Consider the following 19883-nt stretch of genomic DNA (forward strand, 5'->3'; position numbering starts at 1 on the left):
GCATATTAAAAAGCAGAGACATTACTTTGTCAACAAAGATCCATCTAGTCAAGGCTATGGTTTTTCCAGTAGTCATGTATGGATGTGAGAGTTGGACTATAAAGAAAGCTGAGTGCCGAAGAATTGATGCTTTTGAACTGTGTTTGGAGAAGACTCTTGAAATTCCCTTGGACTGCAAGGAGATCCAACCAGTCCATCCTAAAGGAGGTCAGTCCTGGGTATTCATTGGAAGGACTGATGTTGAAGCTGAAACTCCAATACTTTGGCCCCCTGATGTGAAGCGCTGACTCATTGGAAAAGACCTGGTGCTGGGAAAGATTGAAGGCAGGAGGAGAAGGGGACCACAGAGGATGAGGTGGTTGGATGGCATCACCAACTCAGTGGACATGGGTTTGGGTGGACTCCGGCAGTTGGTGATGGACAGGGAGGCCTGGCATGCTGCGGTTCATGGGGTCACAAAGAGTTGGACATGACTGAGCGACTGAGCTGAACTGAACTGAACTTGCTGGTATCCTATATCTATATCAGTACTGAGATCACAGCCTGAAGATCCCTCAGGCCTAGAGCCCTCACAGCATTGCCTTCTGCTTAGATTTTGCATTCCCTTTTTGTTTCCTGTACCTGGGGGTTTCCTCCTCATTCCTTTGAGCAAGACCACATGTCACAGTTTTTACATCATATTTCATGCATAATTTTGGAACCATTGACCAGAAACAGGTTGCCAAATTTTAGATTCCTAAGTGGTTGATTTATTTTATTTTTAAGCAAAGGCAAGGAAAGCAGGATGGACATAGGTATTAACCTATGCTTTTTATTTTCTGGTTATATTTATCATCTAAGAATATATGGGAACAATTTCAACATTTTGGCATTAATATGTTGGTGGTTTATTTGTGTCTTAGTGCAATACATGTTAAAGGGCATTCATAGCCACTTTAAAAAAAAGTATATATATTTGCTGTATAGCTTTAATTTTTTATTATTCATCTAAAGGCTTGTACAGTTATGTTAATATATCTCACTATAAATGTAATTTTTTAAATTTGTTATTTTTTACTTAACTGTTTTTCTTAACATAATCTGCTACAAATAATACATTATTTCTTGAAGACTTCAAGGCTTATACAATAAAAACCATAGCTTCATTATTGGGCTTTCAATTAGTCATTTTTTGATTAATAAGGGAATTCTATTCTCTTTTTTGTTATAAAATGTAATGCAGTATTTAAGAAAAAATCTTGAAAGAGGAAATATATACTATAAAAATGAAAACATAATATTTTAAAACATGGACATGGAAGTGGGAAAGGAGATTGGGAAAAGTAAGAGAATCTGAATTTGTCTTATTTTATGGGACAACTCAATGACATAGTTACATTCATAAAGTTGACAGAAAGATGAAAAATTGAATATGTTGCATTTTAAAATTTATTTATCTTTTCTATCCTCCATAGTTTCTTACTTTACTGAATATAAATGAACAAATAAAGACAATTAAAAAAAAATTCCAGTATTTCCCCCTTAGCTAAGATATTTTAAATAACTGTTTGTTTGAGTTCAGGAGTGTTGCTTGCGGTATATAATATGGTTGAGTCACTGCCTTTCTCTTCTCCAAGCTGTCAGTGCCTGTGTTGAAAGCATAATTAGGTTTGTGGTTTAAACTAAACCCAACAGACTTTATTTCTTTTTAAATATGTATTAGATGAACAGACTGTGCAGGTGTTTGCAAGTTTATATTAGGAAAGGAAAAGAAGCTAGTTTCCCAAGAAATAAAATTTTATGGAGAAGCTGGAAAATACATGTTTAAAATGTCATTCTATAAATCCATCATAAAAAATTTGCATTTTTTTGTTATCTTAGTATAGAATCTCTGGGTAACCTTTCAAGCAACAGCAATGCTATACTCATGGCCATGCATGTTCAGAGAGGAGTTGGTTCTAAAGGCTTGCTTGTCTGGGAAGCCTTCTTTGGAAGGTGTTGATGTCTTTTGAGTTTAATCCTCAGGAGTTTCTAATCTTAGATTTAAGATTAAGAGGAGAGAGGGAAGGTGGACTTGAACATCACAAATTAAAGGAGGAAAATAAAAAGGAAAGATTCTGTAGGGGATGCATGTTCAACTGTCACACTATGACAGGATACTTGAAAATGTTTTCAAATAGCAAGTACATTCTGGATATGTGAGGGCATTTCTAAGTATCAGGAAAAAATAACTGAATATTTCAAATCTCTGGAGTTTCTCCATATACAGGAATTCCAGATGTTTGTAAAGAAGCCATTGCATATCTTTGTTTAAATATTCAAGCGGGTTTTGAGATGCTAAAGAGGGAAAAAGGCATACCCTTCAGTTCTTCCTTTTTAAAAACAGGATAGTACCTACTCCACAATGCTAACAGGAGGACAAAACCAGTGTGAAAGGTCAATAAATGAGTATCCTCTCCATCTTCTTTATCTTGCTACCTCCCAGAGCTGTTGTGGCAAAAAGATGTGAGGTATTTAAAAGGTCCTAGCACTGTAGAAAATACAGTCTATAATTGCTGTTTACTGCTACAGATACTGAACCAGTAATTATCTGTGGGATGAATGCCAGATGTAAATAATAACAGGGACTCCTGGCCATCTGTCTTAACATAATCCATCTGCCCCATCTTTCCTGGACAGTAATCTGAGTCACACATGTCTTTAACTTCCCTGCTACAAATGTCTTGTGAATGTGCCAATGTTGTGAGAATTCATATTTCCCGTGAAATGCACTTAGTTTTACATCCATCTTCCTGCATCTCAGGTCAGGTATCTACCCTGATGAGATTTTTTTGGCTTTTAGTTTACTCAGAATTAATAAATTTAGAACACCTATTTTTTTCCTCTTTTGCTTGAGAGTCCTGATATCTCACTAAGCCATGTGGAGCTCTGTACACCCTAACCAGTCAGGGCCTGAGAGTCTGGAACTTGGTACATGTATGCTGTGGACTCGGAAACAAGTGCCTGCTGCCTCTCCTTATGGGAGCAAGGGGACCGCAGGGGCCAGTTATGCCCTTTGCTGGTGGCCTTTCTAGCAGGGAGGACCCTTCTCTGTAGTTTCCTGGGTGTGGCTTTCCGGGAAGGTGGCTGGGAACTCCCCCTTCCCAGAAGCCAGTGGCAGAAACCCCCAAACTCGGCAAGAACTTACTGAGCGTGACTGACTCGTTGATCTTAAAGCTGCAGAGGACCCTGTCCACGTTGCGGGCGTGTCGGAAGCCATTCCCTCTCACGACTACTTGAAATGATTCTGAAATAAAGAATAATGACGAGACATCTTAATTGACTGCACAATGTTAACTTTAAATTTCCCATCTGCCCTGATTTAGGGTACTTGTTAACTATTCATCAAGCTTAAAATATTCAAAATCAGTTCAAGCTGGGAAACAGAAGCATCCGTGTGGGAGCCTTTCACCACTCAATCACTACCTTCTCACTAGTTGTCCACCAGGAAGGCACCGAACTTCTTACTTTAAATTCCCACCTTGGATTTGCCTTTACTGTTCCTCCTCGCTGGAATGCCTCTCCCTCACCTGTGTCCTGCAAACCTTACCCATCTCTCAAGTCGTGGCAGTTTTAAAACCTGTGATGTCTGCCACCAGAAGGCCTCCTGTGTCTCTTTTATACATTGGATGCACAGGGAAGGATTTCTTTAGAACTCAAGGTGCCTAGGGTTTTTGAAGACCACTGTCTTCTGGCATTCACAGCCTGTCCTGAATAGTGTAGCATGTGACTAGGTATCATTTGACGTTGTCCTTTTGTCTTTTCTTCGACAGCTAGAAAAGCATTCCTCTATGTTTAGAATTTGTTTGACAACAGTTTCAGCTCTCCTGTCTCTGCAGGGCACACAGTAGGAACACCTAATGTTAGGTAGGAGTAGCTGTACTCACCAGAGAAGACATGTCTTGTTTATGGGTGGCCGGTTGTCAAGTATTTCCCGTTTGAACTGACATAAGTCCTAGTGCAACTAGTGCTCTCTTCTCTCCAAATAGAAGAGATAATATAGCTCACTGGCCTCTAGCCCTGCATGTTAATTTCATGTTGGCATAATTCACACTGAATTAACACAATATCTTCATAAAGTAAAAATAATGATCCTCTTACTAAGGAGAAAAAAAACCCAGCTAATTAACTTATTAAATGTTTAGGAATATTTGCTTAAGTTTGATGGGAACTAATCGCCAATACTTCATTTTCTTTTATTTTTGTCATCCTTTTGTATATAAAAATTGGGGCGTGGGATAATGCTGTGTGGCACTAAAAAAAAAAGAAAAAGACTAAAAGTTAGAAGTCAAAGTGCAATATTTGTGAAAGTGGATCTGGCAGTGTAAAGTGCTATTCAAATGGAGATTTTCACTGGAGGAAGAATGGAATTAAAGGACTAGTATAGGGGACTCTTCCAAACTTTAATAAATGGCATGAATATATGTCACCTTCATTCCCAGGAAACTCATTTAGAGGTCATGTTTGCCAAGAGAATAATAACTGATATCAACTGCTCCCTCTTTGTGTGCCAGACTCTGTACTAAGTATTGTCAATGTCTCATGTCATTTAAACCTCACTACAGGGAGGTATGAATGAGAAAACCAAGCTTAGCGAGGTTAACTAGCTGGTCCCCGATCACACAGCTGGTGGTCAGGATCAGAACTGGAATCCAGGTCTGTTGGGTGTCAGGTGCCATGTGCTTAGAACTCAGCCAGCATGCTCTTTACCATGAGGCTAAAATGAGTCCTCAATGTCTCGTGACATATGACTCATTTAGAGAGTAACACTGTGATTTTTTTTAAAGCTTATTTTATTTTTGTTTTTGGCAGGTTTGCCCGTTTTGCAGGAAAGTGGAGCTGGCCTGGCTGGGAGGCAGGGAACCCGAAGGAAAGGAAAGGAACCTAGAGGCTCTAAGGGTGTCACAAGGAGAAACAAGTTAGCAGAGGGCTGTTGAGAGCTATGAACGAACTTCACTGTAAGGAAACTGAAAGTTTGACGTTGTAAATGACTTGCCCAAGATCAAATAATATGTAATTGGCAAGCAGCAAAACTGGGTACTAAATGTATGAGTATTCACTGCCTTAGTTTTGAACTCTATTAAGGTCATGGGCACATGGCTTTTTTAGATCCAGTTACCAGGCTACCTGATGCCAGCTATGACCGTTTTGAAACAACGCATGAAGAAGAATGCCAGATTCTCACTTTGCTCCTTATTCCATACCCCAGACTGGGAGGCCCATCTATATGATCCCCTCTGACTCCCTGCGGTGGCGGGCACTGGCCTGCTGCGTTCTTCCCTCATCCAGCTGAGGATTCAAGCCATCTTTCTAGTTCCCCCAAACTCTGTCTTTGTAATTTTTCATTTCGCTTCAGTGGACAGAGAAAGCCAAGATTTTGGTGGTAACAAACAGGGGCTTATAGTCTGGGGTGTGTGATGCGAACAACGTAGTGAGAGTCTTGTATCCTTCTCCTTCTTGTATTGTTTCAAAATAGTTGTAGCTGGCATTACGAAGACAGGTCCCTGGTAGCTCAGACAGTAAAGAGTCTGCCTGCAGTGTGGGAGACCTGGGTTTGATTCCTGGGCTGGGAAGATCCCCTGGAGAAGGGAATGGCTACCCACTCTAGTATTCTTGCCTGGAAAATCCCACGGACTGAGGAGCCTGGTAGGCTACAGTCCATGGGTTCACAAAGAGTCAGACATGACTGAGCGACTAATATTACTATCTCTGGTTTATTTTCCTGTGGCCTTCTTTCTGAAATGCAAAAAGCTACAAGGGGTGGTCTGCAAAGGGAGAACTCGGGAAAGGTAAGCACCAGGTACGGGAAGTAGTTAGCATAGAGTTAAGGGGCAGTACATGCAGGATGTAACTCATGCAGAGCTAGGGACCACACATGCAGGATATAATTTAGAGTGTCAGGTTAGTTTGTGAAAAGCAAATCTAGTCACAGACTACAGACTAGGAAGAGTTAAAAGTAAAACTAGGAGTGATCAACTCTTTCAGATGTGTTTATATTTCTTCCCTGACCTGTTCACTGTTTTCTTTATTTTCTTTGTTCTCAGGAAAGGGAAAGGAAAAAAAAAAAACCTAATTCCTCTATTTTCCTTTTCACTGCAACAGTATGAGTATTAAGAATTTAGATATGCATGTTGATGCATACATAGGATTGCTAAATTTAGAAGGATGAACTAAATAGTTTTCTTTATTTTTTCTTTTTTAAAAAATGTTATTATTATTATTATTTTTAACACCAAAAACATTTTGTATTGGGTTATAGCCGATTAACAATGTTGTGGTAGTTTCAGATGAACAGTGAAGGGACTCAGCCTTTTCTTTTGATGTCTGCCTGGCATGTGATTGATGACACTGTTGGTTCAACAAGCATTAAGTGCCAAGCATTGTGGAAGAATCTTATTGTACAATATCTTTTCATTCAGCTTAGCCTTTAGAAACTCATTTCTGTTTTTAGTCTGAATGCTGGACATCCAGAAATCTGCCATTGGATGTTTTTGCTGATTCAAAATGTTTCCTGCCTCACTGCTGGGCTTACTTTTCTTATTTCCTCAAAGATCGGTGGAAGGAGAGAAGATGCTGGAAATGCAGGCCATGTGCCAAGTTCTCTTCTCTTAAGGTCATATCCTAGCCTTAGCAGTGCTGCTGAGGGGTCCTCTGTAAGACAGGATTTCTGTCTAGTTGGGCCTGGCCCACCCCCAGGGTATTAGGAAGAAACACATCATGAATGGCTACAGTCCATGAACGGCCACAGTGGAAACCAAACAATTTAACCCCCAGGCCTGGGGAGCAGATGGAGGAAATGATGCTCTGGGAGGCACACCAGAGCAGAGTGCCTGGTACAGTTTCTGTGATAGGACGCACATTTGGTCTCCAGAAGAGCCCGAATATTGACCCAGCAGCCCAACTGGAATGTCAGCCCTTCACACGTAAAGGTTATGTAACAAAACCTTTGTCAAGTGGATCTACCAGCAAGCGATACCAGGCCACAACAGAACCAGGACATACTGATTGAATTACACTATTCACAAAGCCCTGAACCTGCCTCTCTCAATAAATACATCTAAGGATTTTTTCAGTTCAGTCGCTCAGTTGTGTCTGACTCTTTGTGACCCCATGGACTGCAGCACGCTAGGCCTCCCTGTCCATCACCAACTCCCAGAGTTTGCAACATGTGTGTTGGGTTACAGCTCCTACAAGAAGTGCTTAGAGATTGGAAAGCCTCAGGGAGGACTTTCTACCAGGAAATGATCTTTTACTCCATCTCTTTACATATTCTTTAAGTTAGCTTTAAGATATATATTTATTATGACTTTTTGTCACTTTATTCTCAATTATGACTTATATTTAAACTTCCTGATGAGAGAGGCCATCATTTCTTTTTCTTTAGAATTTTGGGCTGTGCTTAACCCAGGGCTGAGTCAGTGTCAATACTAAGCTCCTTTAATGAATGAATAAACAACATCTTGGGAGAGAAAGGGAATAAGGGAAGGAGAATGTGGTCATTTATTCAGGTACCAGTCAGATAAAATCCTGTTTATTTTCTGAGGCTTACTAAGGTCATTGAATGAGAAGATACCCAACATCATTAGTTATTAGGGAAATAAATCAAAATCCCTCCACACTCACCAGAATGGCTATAATAAAAGAGATAGACAATAACAAGTGTTGGTGAAGAAATTAGACCCTGTGTACATTGCTGGTGGGAATGTAAATTGGTGCAGTTGCTTTGTAAAACAGTCTGGCAGTTCCTCAAAAAGTTAAGCCTAGAATTACCATATGACCCAGAAATTCTATCCCTAGGTATACACTCAAGAGAATTGAAAACGTACATCTACACAAAAGCTTGTACATGTATGTTCACAGTAGCATTATTCAAAATAGCCAAAAAGTGGAAACAATGCAATTATCCATAAAATGATGAATATGGTATTCATACAATGGAATATTATTCATCCATATAAAGTAAATTCTGACACATGCTGTGATGTGGATGAAACTTGAAAACATCATGCCAAGTAAAAGAAGCCAGACACGAAAGGCTACATATTGCATGATTCCATTCCCTTTCATTTCCATATGAATAGCACAGATTAGCAGATCCAGAAAGACAGAATATTGTCTGGCAGTTGCCAGGGCTGGAGAGAGGAAGAAATGGGGAGTGACAGCTTAAAGAGTATAGTGTTTCTTTTTAAGATTATGAATATATTCTGGAATTAGATAGTGGTTTTAGCTGTATAACTTCGTGAGTATATCAAACATTACTGAATTGTACTCTTTGAAAGGGTGAATTTTAGGATATGTGAATTATAGCTCAGTTTAAAAAAAGAAAACTGTTAAGATCAGAGAATAGATTGATAAACTTATTGTATTCTCTCCTTTTCTTTTTTTTTTTTTTTAAATATGGAACACATAGTTTTGTGATGACCTCAATAAAGATCCTTTAGCAATCATTGGATCTGAAAATGAGATATCTTTACATTCACCATTTGCTCTGGTCACCTAAGACTTTGTTGTTATCACTAACAAAATTATTGTTAGTGATATTTCTATCTTGTGAGTTAGTTTTAATTTTTTCTCCTATTAAATGCTTATTGTGACATGTAACATCTAAAATATAATATAGAGCTGGGTGTGTATTAAGTGCTTTCTGATGCCTAAATTACTCTAGAAGATTTAAAAAAACTTTTATAGCTATTTACTTTTTAGTGAGGTATAATTGATATACAAGGTATGTAAGGTGTATAACTGAAACATTTTGATACAATTACACAGTCAAGGGGCAATACCACAATCAAAGTGGTAAACACACCCACCTCCCTCAGAAGTTTCCATGTTTCCCTTCATAATCTCTTCTTCCAGTCCCTCCCCATACCATGCAACCACTGATCTGTTCTCTGTTGTTGTAGATTAGTTTGCATTCTATAAAATTTTATGAAATTGAATCATATGGTAAGTATTTCTTTTTGGTCTGACTTCTTTATACTCAGCATAATTATTTTAAGACTCATCCATAATTACTTTGAGGTTTATGCATAGCCTATTCCTTTTTATTGCTGAGTATTATTCGTTGTATGAAAAACCACAGTTGTTTATCCATTCATGCGTTGATGAACATTTGAGTTGTTCACAGTTTTTGGCTCTTAAAAATAGACCAGTTATAAATATCTGTGTACAAGTCTCTGTCAGAACATAAATTTCTTTTTTTCTTGGGTAAATACCTAGGAGTACAATGGCTAGGTCACGTGGTAGGTGTATATTTAACGTTTTGAGAGACTGTTAGAACTGTTTTCCTAAGTGAGAGTACCATTTTACATTTCCACCATCTAAGTGGAAGTATTCCTTCTAAGTGAGTATTCCTCCTTCAAACAGAAATATCTTTGAATGAAAAAGAAGACCAAGCAGAGAATTAAACAACTGATTCATAAGAGGTGCCTATGGGCCAGGCATGAGCTTTTTGAAAGAAAATGAAGAGTGAAAGGAACAAAAGCACTTTTTGATGTTGCTTAAAAGTGTCTGGTTTAAGCTGCCTAAAAGTGCTTTCCTTTGCACTCACTCAGTCATTATTTATTACAAACAATGGGAAACAACAGAGTACAAATAATACAATTGCTTCTCAAATGATAATGTGGGGAGCTGATGATAACCTCCTTCCATTTCTGGAGGACAAAAGCTTCACATGTAGAGTAGTTGGCAAGCTGTATGCTTAATTCCAATTAGTTTCTTCCTGGAATATTGCTTACATACTAAAGTAGGCAGGGCCAATCCAACATTGGGCCAATTCTCCTAATTACACACAGGCTAATCTGCAAAACTGTTTAATTAGGAAATATAAAAAAAGAGTCTATATTGGAAGGGAAAGAGAATCATTTAAAAGCAGGCAGTGTCAAAGCTGGGGCTTCCAAGGTGGCACTAGTGGTAAAGAACTTTCCTGCCAATGCAGGAGATGTAAGAGATGTGGCTTCAGTCCCCAAGTCAAGAAGATCCCTGGAGGAGGGCATGGCAAACAACTCCAGTATTCTTGCCTGGAGAATCCCATGGAGAGAGGAGCCTGGTTGGCTACAGTCTATAGGGTTGCACAGAGTCAGACGTGATTGAAGCAACTTACCAGGCACATATGCAAAGTCAAAGGGGCTGTAAAGGTTTTCCACAGAGCAGGTGACTTCCTACATGTTTTGGAACAGGAACTGTAAATAATAGGGACTTAAGCACCACACCAAATGGCAACCATATGCTTGGCCTGGGTATAGGGGTGACAATGGGGAGAGGGGGGATAGTATGGTGAATTGCAAAGAGTATATGCTACTTTTAAAGGGAAGTTATTCAGTCTCTAATAATCATTATCATGTGATAAATACAGGCCCAGTGTTGCTAGATCTGATTTTTCAATACGAGATGAAAAATTTTTAGGTGAAATCAGACTTTTAAGTGTTAGTAATAATTTTTTTTTTAATTGCAGTGTGAATCAAAAAGAACATATGTGCAGACCAGAGAGGGCTTGTTGGCCACCAGTTTATAACCTCTGGCAGTGGAGGCTTTGGGGGACGGCTCTCTCTCCAAATAGTTTCACTCATGACATAGAATGAAATTCTTTTTGATCAGGGCAGATCCCTACATCTACTTCCCATTAAGACTTTTTGTTAAAATGCACAATAGTTCCAAGTGTACTGGTCTCTTTAGCAATTAAACAATAATCAGTCATTAATATCTTAGCTGACATTGAATTAAGTCTTTTAGAAACTTAAAGTTATAAAGGAGACCCAAAGGAGGAGTTCTCAGGACAGCATATGTTTACAGATGGTCATTCAGCTGTTGCTCACATAATTCTAGGGGTGGAAAGTTCAGACCATCTACTCCACTGTTGGAAAGCTTTCATTGTAAGAGTTGCATGTGTTAAGCCAAAATCTGCCTCCTTGAATTCCTCCCCGACTGCTCCGTGGTGGTCTCCTGAAGCTATATATAATAAGACCAATAATTCCTTTTTGCATGGGAGTTTTCCAAATATCCTTGTGTTTCAATTCTTTGTCTAAATCTCTGTGGTCATTTCAGTCCTTCCTCATCCCACAAGCATCTCATTAGCATCTCTTTGAGCAGATCTCTGCTATAGTGCTTTATACATGGTTTTGTATTTTATCTGAACATATGACTATCTCCTAGAGAAGACTGAGAATTTCATGGGGGTTGGGACCAGGCATGCATTTTGGTACTCAAATCTTTTCACATTGTTTGGTATATAGTAGACACTAAGAATTGATGGAAAAGAGAAAAATAAAGGAGGGGGAGGGAGAAAGAAGGAAAGAAAAAAGGGAAGAAGGAAGGAAGAAGGGAAGGAAGGAAAGAATCAGTGACTGGAATCTTAGAAGCTTGACTATCCTGCCTGTTCCTGTAAATGGACCTTGAGAGCTTGTTTGGAGGTTGTAGCAAGGGAACACAGCTACTTGTATATCCTTGACTGAAGAATGGACTACAGTCCATGAAGCACTATAGCATTCATGAACTATGCATGAAACACTACTGCGAAAGGTTATCCTCTTCTACTAAGCATACAGCTTCAGGAGGCACACACATGGGAGGGAGGGAGGGGACACCTGCCTAGCCAGCCAGATCAACCCAATCAATCCTGTCTATCAATGGAGTGACAGATATCACAGCCAGGTTGCCCTCACATCCTGAATGAATTATTAAATGGTTTCTAGCTCCATCTCCTCTTCTGTTAAGAACATTTGTCAATCAGTAGCCATCCTTAAAATATGGGACTTGGAGCCATGGTCTGAACTTGGAATAGTACAGCATGGAATTAGCTCTCTTACCCTGGACACTGGATGGCTACTGATACACCCTAAGATGGCATCAGCTTCTTTTTTGTCAAAGGCATTCTTGTTGGCTCTCAAGATAGCTATGTGTCTTCTGGCTTTTTTCTTTTTCTTTGTATGAACTGTTACTAAGTCTCAAAACTTGCTTGTATATGAAACTGTTTACAAGTTAAACATTTTATATTTGTCCCATTAAATTTCACCTTGTTATTTGCAGCCCAACATGGAAAGGTCTGTGTTGGATCTCAGTTTTGTCGTCCAGTGCAATATCTCACTGCCTCACTCAGAGCTCAGTTTGCTGTCAGAATTATGCCTGTTGCTGAGCTGTTGGTAAAAGCCAGCAGAGATCACTGTCTTGGGGGAATGCAGTCATCAGCATAGAGTGTCTTGAGTGGACAGGCCTGGGTGGGGCTTCATAGGAGGAGGTGCTCTGGTGGCCAAGGAAGGGAAGTAATTCAGAGAGGGAGGGGAGGGGGTTGAGAGGAAAGGTTTTGGATGAAAGCAAATTCTGTCTTCTTCACAGATCTGTCTAGGGTTTAGCCTCAATGTTTCCTTGTTTACTTTCTCCTTCAGTATATAGTGAGTTAGTGAATCATTTTGCAGATACTCTGAACTCTATATATTTCTCCAATTTTCTTTCAGTAGAGAAACACTGTTGTTGTTTAGTTACTAAGTCACATCTGACTCTTCTGCCACCCTATGAACTGTAGCCGACCAGGGTCCTCTGTCCATGGGATGTCCCAGGCAAGAATACTGGAGTGGGTTGCCATTTCCTTCTCCAGGGGATCTTCCCGACCAGTGGATCAAATCCACGTCTCCTGCATCGGCAGGTGGATTCTTTACCACCAAGCCACCAGAGAAGCCCAGAAAAACATACAGGCATGTTTTTCTCATCTAGGTATGATTTTATCAACATTCTCACATTGACCTTCAATCCTTATTAAGATGATACTTATGATAATAATATCACCTTGTTTTGTTATAACAGTTCATGGTTTTTAAAGCACTTTCACATAAATCTCCGGATCCTCACAGTAACCTAATGAAAATTTCAGAGGGGGTATGCCTGGGTCTACTTGACAGGAGTTCATAACCACGGGGAAGTGGTCCCCAATATTTCAAGAAAGCGATGCTTACTCCAAGAATGATCAGAGATAGACCTTTAAGAGAATCCTTGGAAGAACTTTTGGAGTAGGGATATCTTGTGAAAGTTTTATTTTCTTCTTAATATAGTTATTCTCTAATCAACATGTTTTAACCCTAATGATTCTAAGTCAAGAGAGGTGGGAGCTTGCCTTTTCAAAACCTATGACCAAGTCCCATTGTTCTGTCTTGTGTTAATTTTTTTCTAAGGAATAAAGGAAATGGGGGGGGGGTGGATGAGGAGTTGGGGGTTAGCAGATACAAACTCGTATATATAGGATGGATAAATAACAAGGTCCTACTGTATAGCACAGGGAACTACCATCCTGTGATAAACCATAATGGATAAGAGTGTAAAAAAGAATGTGTGTATATACATATATACACACATACATACATATATAACTGAATCATTTTTCTGTACAGCATAAATTAACACAATATTGTAAATCAACTATACTTCAATTTAAAAAAAATAAAATAAATAGAATTGGATAGTTTGCTCTGATATGGGAAAGCTATTGTTTGTCTATAAAATATGCAATATTGCATTTCAGTCAGAGATTTAAAAAATATCCACAGGAAGATTCTTTGGACTAGATTTACCAGAGATTTGTCTATTTTATTAGCTCTTCATGGTCAAAGACACAGTTCCTGGGATAATTTATCAGTTAACTTGTTTTAATTTGTTTAAATTCATTAATACATTTTAATCTTTTTTCTTGTATTTTCCTTAGCTTAAAAAATATCTTTTACTTAATCATTTTTCTTTTCTATTTAATAAGAAACATACTAAAAACTGAATTTGTTAGGATCAGATCTTGTGGATCCTGATATTTCTGTGACATATTCATTATATTTATATATGTGGGCTTTTTATTGTCTTGAACACCTTGATGGTAAGTAAAGCAGATTTTGGTTTATTAATCTTTGATTCAAGAATTATTTAATAAGATATTTTTCCATTGTCCAACCTGTTGAGATTATGGGTTTGAGGGGTCTTGTTCTGTCTTTGGCTATTTCTAATTTTGCTTCATTTTAAATTGGCAGTTCAAAGGTCTGATAACTTCTTGAGATTAGGTGAAAGTAGTTGTTAATCAGGGTCAAATGAGCAAAAATTGGTGCATAGTTTATTGAAGGAATATATGAATCAAGACATTCAGTCAACATTTATTGACCACCTATTAAGTACCATGTACTCTGTGAGGCAGTGGGAAGTGGAAAGAAATAAGATTTCTTCTCTGTCCCCAAGAACCTTACAGGAAGGGAACTGATTATGCTAGTGAATTAACAGAAGTTGTATTCATTGTCTTTAAATGTTCTGATTCAATACACAGTTGCAAAACATCCAGTAGGATTGCTAAACTGCAAGTCTGGGTTGTTTTTTCATGAATGAGATAATTGCACAATTAAGGAACTCCCCTGTTTTCTAATTGTTTTAAAATAAAGGAATTATAAAAATTGTGGAGGCAGATTTACCTTGGAGCTAATGAACCCTGGTCAAGGCTCCTGGCACTGGGTTTGATGTAGTCATATGCTTTTGTAAATTTGCAAAGGTAAGATATTTCAATTCTTTTTCTTAAGAAGGTTTTCCTGGACCTGTCTTTGTGCCAGCTACATATGTTCCTGCCATCTGTGTTGCCAGGTAGCAGTGTATTTAAAGGTCAACAGATACTCTTTGTTGATTGCTTTTCTTCAGGAAATTTACACACATTTCTGAATAGTCAGTCCCCAAGCACCACTAACAACTTTATATTTTTACATATGTCGTTAGTGTTTTGTTGTTGGTTCATACTGTTCAGTACATCTAACTCCTTGAAAGTGTTTCAGCTATTCTAAAATATAGCCAAGAAACTGAAATGAAATCCTCAAGGAATTACCTCACTTATATCAATAAAATATGCCATAAAGAATAAAACTGTACAGTTTTTGCAAAAGCTGGAAAGTTCTTCCTCACTACTTACAGGGTTGCATGATATATTTTCTATGATAAATTAATAATTGGCACTTGGTATTTTAGGAGACTAGAAAGATGATGTCAGCAGTGAGGTCTCAACAGTGGAAGACTCCAGGTCCTAGAGCACTAGGAAATAACAGAGAGTTTACCCTTCTCGAATCTTGAGCACCTACCACAGTGCCTGGCATTCAGTAGGTGCTTAACAGTACTTTTTAAATAAATAAAAGGAGAATGATGGGGAAACTGCCAGGAATTATACAAAGAGAGCCAGCACGGTTGAAGTTTTAGACAGTCCGTTATAATACAAAACAACAACAAGACCCCAATTTTGATCAGTCAGACAAAATACTGTGACCCATAGAAGGTTGATTCTTTGTTAAGTAGAGGTTTGCTGCATTAATGACAAAATTATAATGGCTCTTGACAGGGACAACTGGAGTTGCCTACTGACATTCTGTAAGGGCTGGCAGATAGGGCAATTAATTAAGATCAAAATATTAGTTATGGAAAAAGGTTCAGCACCAGTTAAATAATTAAATATGTCAACATTTCAGAGGTGGCCTATGATCACTGTGATGTGATGTAGGGCTGCCATGAAGATGAAGGGTTAAAAAAAAAAAAAGATGAAGGGTTAGATCCCACTTGTATCCAGAGAGGGGTATTGGTAGCGGTGTGTGGGAATCCAGTCTTTCTGTAATATTCCTATAATTAGTTTCCATGAAAGGAGAGAATTTGGATAGGTTTTTTCAAACTATCAAACAACTGACATGTTGTTTGTTTATTACCTTTTTGCCCCAGAAGCAAATTTAGCAATTTTGACTCCTCTTTTCCCCCTCCCCTTTCGTACCCTTCTTTGCTACTGATGAAGTACATGTGACCTGAATTGAAATCTCATCATTCATGTGACAGCAATTAACACTTAGTTTCAATTTACCTCCTGCGCATATGGTGGATGGTTCAGCTGCTAGAATTTCGATGCAGGATTTCTTCAAAATCTAGGAGGAGAGGAAATCAAAAAGTCAAAGTCAAAGCATAGCTTATTTTGTTAGAAAAGTGGGTTTGATTTTAGCTACCAAGATCAGAAGGCTCAAGGACACTATGTTGTAGTGGGTAGGTAAGTAGAGTGTTACATTTTCATTAGTATCATTAATGTCAAGCATTTTATGAGCAGTACTGTGCTAGATGTTCTGGGTGTCACAATAGCTATGTGCATGCGTGCTAAGTCGCTTCAGTCCCATCTGACTCTGCGACCCTGTGGACTGCAGCCTGCCAGGCTCCTCTGTCCATGGGATTCTCCAGGTAAGAATACTGGATTGGGCTGCCTTGCCCTCCTCCAGGGGATCTTCCTGACCCAGGGATTGAAGCCGCATCTCTTAGGTCTCCTGCATTGGCAGGTGTGTTCTTTACCACTAACAGCACCCTGGGAGCCCCACAAAAGCCATAGGAATTATTTATTCATTTGTTCTGGCAGATATGTATTGAATCTATGAAAGGCCACTCCTAGTTATAGATAGGTTTAACATCCAGTAGATGAAATGGGAGCTACACTTGAAAAGATAAATAACAAGGGACCATTCTATGTGATAGGTGCCAGGGAAAAGGGCAGATGGTACAAGCTACCGAGTTCATGGGGGAGATCACTGAGGGCTGTAATTGAGAAGGGCTTCCTGGAAGAAGTGGGTGCTGAGGGTGGGACTCAGTCAAGTGGGGAGGAGTAAGTTAGGGGAAGGTTAAGGTCCTGGCAGGGAGTGGCATTTGCAAAGGTGAGAAACTAGAAATGCATAGACTTCTTTAGCTGGAACAAAAGAAGCTTAAAAAGTAGAAAAATGAGTGATAAATAGATAAGCCCAGAGAGATAGGATGGAAATGGCCAATTCTCTAGAAGAGAGGCATGCTCAGATTACTCAGAGTCACCTTCTCCTTAAAAAGTGGAAACATGTTGCAGGCAAAGGATGTCTTTGAAGGCTGCTTGTTGTGCCTCACACTTTAAGAGGACCTTACTTAAATGGAAATGTAGTTTTCCCCCCAAGTGAGTCTTGCAGGGTTCAGTGGAGTCTGGAGAACCCCAAGACTGCACAGGAAGTTAATAATAAAGGCTTCTGGCGAAATCAGGGTATCTGACTTTTTAAGCTTTTCTCTGCCATTTATAAATCCCACTGCTTACTGCATAAGGATTCTAAAATTTTGGCCAAGCATTTAAAACAAGTATAGGATACTGAGTGATATACTGCAGTATCTTTATTTGGGCGGGCCTTACTTAATTTGGAAATTGAAATGGGTCAGAGGGCTGAGGAAGATCATTGCTCTATTTATGAAAGGGGCATTTGTTAAAAGAATTAATAGTGAAATAAAATGTAAAGTCTGTTAAAGAAAAAAAGCATTTTTAGCATTGGGAAACACCCATTAACTTGAATGGTTGTATTTAGCAAATATGCTTCTTTGTTCCAGCTTAAGTGATACATATGCCACAAGGATACAGTCAAACAAAATATATAATAAATTACAAAAAGGGAGAAAATAGATTAAAGGGAAAATCAGGGGAAGATGAAGTAAGGAGTGAGAATAGCATAGACAAAATACATTGGGAAGAGCTTATTTCCTTGCTAGGAGTGGCTCCTAAACTTAATTCTAAGCTTTCTAGTAGCAAATGAGGACAGACAATATTTATGAGATTCTCAGTCTGAAGAATGAAAACAAACCAGTTTCTCAGAAGAGATAATATTTACCCATTCCAGAGAGAAATCTGGGCATCCTCATAGAGAAGCATTGTGAAAGGAAATGAACAACATGCTTCAGAAAATTGTTCTCTGATATACAGACGACAAAACATTCAGATGTATTCACTGAAAGAGGCTCCCTTGCAACCATGTATTTGAGGTAATTTTCTATACCTGAGAGTCACAAGAAGCAGCACAGTCCTCCCTCAGTATCTGCAGGAGGACTGGTCCAGGATCTCCATGGATACCGAAGTCAGAGGATGCACAAGCCCCTTACATAAAATGGTGGAGTATCTGCGCACATTCTTCCATATACTTTAAGTCAGGGGTCCCCAACCTCCAGGCTATGGAAATGGTATGCATCCGTGGCCTGTTAGGAATTGGGCTGCACAGCAAGAGGCGAGGGCAGGCAAGCCAGTGAAGCTTCATCTGCCACTCCCCATCACTCGCATTACCATTGAACCATTCCCCTGCCCCTACCCCTGGTTCATGGAAAAATTGTCTCTCACGAAATCAGTCCCTGGTGCCAAAAAGGTTGGGGGCTGCTGCTTTAAATCATCTCTAGATTGCTTATATTTTATAATACAATGAAAATGCTATGTAAATAGTTCCCAGCATGCTGCAAACTCAAGTTTTATCCTTTGGAACTTTCTGGATTTTTTTTTCAAATATTTCTGATCCCCAGCTGGTTGAATCTGCAGATGTGAAACCCAGGCTACAGAGGGCCAACTGTATTTCTTTTTCTTGACAATTCTAAGATTCAGACTTCCAGCTATTTTTCCTGAACATTCTTTCTGCCTCTTTCACAATTTAAAGGCATTTTAGTATCTGTTTTCAGCTTCTATGTGATTCCAGAGTCAAAGCAATTTGTTCCTTTTTTGTCAGCGCTTGCCTTATTTCCTCTCGCTTTGGCTTACCCAGTTACCACGCACCTCAAGCACAGGTGCAGCCTCAGTTCCCCCTGTTTCACAGGAATGGGATAACATGCATCCAATTCTCCACCTCCATCTCTGTTAGTCAGTGGTCGTCACATACCTGGCTCTGAGGACCTGGTATCACCCCTGAGCCCTTCATTGACATTCTGACTTGGAATGAGGGACCCCCAAGAAAATATCCTGGGCATCCGTGTTTCCCTTCTGGCTTTTCCTTCCTCCTCTTTCCAATGGTCAATACAGTCCTTTAGATGCAGCAACATCCTAGGATTGGGGCTTGCCAGGATCTGCATCCTGATCCTCCCCAGAGAGCACCCGCACTACCTGAACTGTGATGATTGTCCTCTCCCCTCTCCCCCCTAGTTTGCTGCCACTGGGCTCTTCTTGCCTGAAGGGCCATCCTAGCTACTGGTGGCCATGACTCAGAGAGGCAACCACCCCCTTCATCATGTCTTCAGGCATAAATCTCCAAACAGGCCACATTGGAAGAGACAGAATTGACCCACTGGAGAAATTTATTAAACAGTGACATTAGAACAACACAAAGCTGTTTCTTACATATTAAATAAAATTCCTCCATCTCCCTTTATAAGTCATTTTATCATCTGCAACTAAAGATTTCAACAGTCCAAGAATGAAAATTGAGCTATTGGATCTATCCTGTCTCCATTCCTCAAACTCCATCATAACACAAAAATGAAATTTTCACCCATGTTACGTTCCTGACTTAGAAGCAACATTTTTGAACCAACTCTAATACTTAACCAGGGGTCAGTAAAGGAAACACCCGTGAAACTTTAACCACAAAGACACACTTGCAGGTTTTGTCATAATAAACACATGCCGTATGATTCTCTCAAAGTGTCTGCAATTAGCTGATAAATCTAAGGAGTGTATTAAGGGCCAAAAAATGTCAGCCAAGTGCAGTGATTCAATCCAGTAAAAACACAGCTTTCCCAATCTTAACATAAAACATCTGGAAGGGATATGGTGCAGCCAATAGAGTAAAATTTATCAGTGAGGGGGATGGGCAGGATTTGTCTGGGACTGTCGCTTCTATTAGTTTGAAATATCTGGTTTCAAAAGGTAGGAAGTCAGAATGGCATGGGGTGGATTTGGGGTCCTTTGGTTATTAGTAGCCCAGACTATAGAGTAATCAGTCTGTCTGAACTTCAACAGACAGCAGAGCAGCCTAGGGACTGGAGACTGGATAGGTGTGGGGAGGCAGAGGACCCCTCCCCGATCAGGGCACTGGTACCTCTGGAGGAGGTACAGACAGGCACTGGGAACCAGATGATGGGAACTGACT

General features: G+C 39.4%; 1 protein-coding gene across 1 annotated transcript in view; it reads right to left on the reverse strand.

The window, feature by feature from the left end:
- Window positions 1-19883, reverse strand: part of ANTXR1 (ANTXR cell adhesion molecule 1) — a 252957-nt gene that overhangs the window by 161928 nt on the left and 71146 nt on the right. Inside the window, exons 9-10 of the mRNA XM_043917596.1 lie at window positions 15860-15920; window positions 3167-3265 (exon numbers count right to left, since the gene is read on the reverse strand). Of these exons, the coding sequence (XP_043773531.1) occupies window positions 3167-3265; window positions 15860-15920 (160 nt within the window). The remainder of the gene's footprint in view (window positions 1-3166; window positions 3266-15859; window positions 15921-19883) is intronic.

The sequence above is a fragment of the Cervus elaphus genome, chromosome 11 (genome assembly GCF_910594005.1).
Source record: "Cervus elaphus chromosome 11, mCerEla1.1, whole genome shotgun sequence".
NCBI lineage: Eukaryota > Metazoa > Chordata > Mammalia > Artiodactyla > Cervidae > Cervus > Cervus elaphus.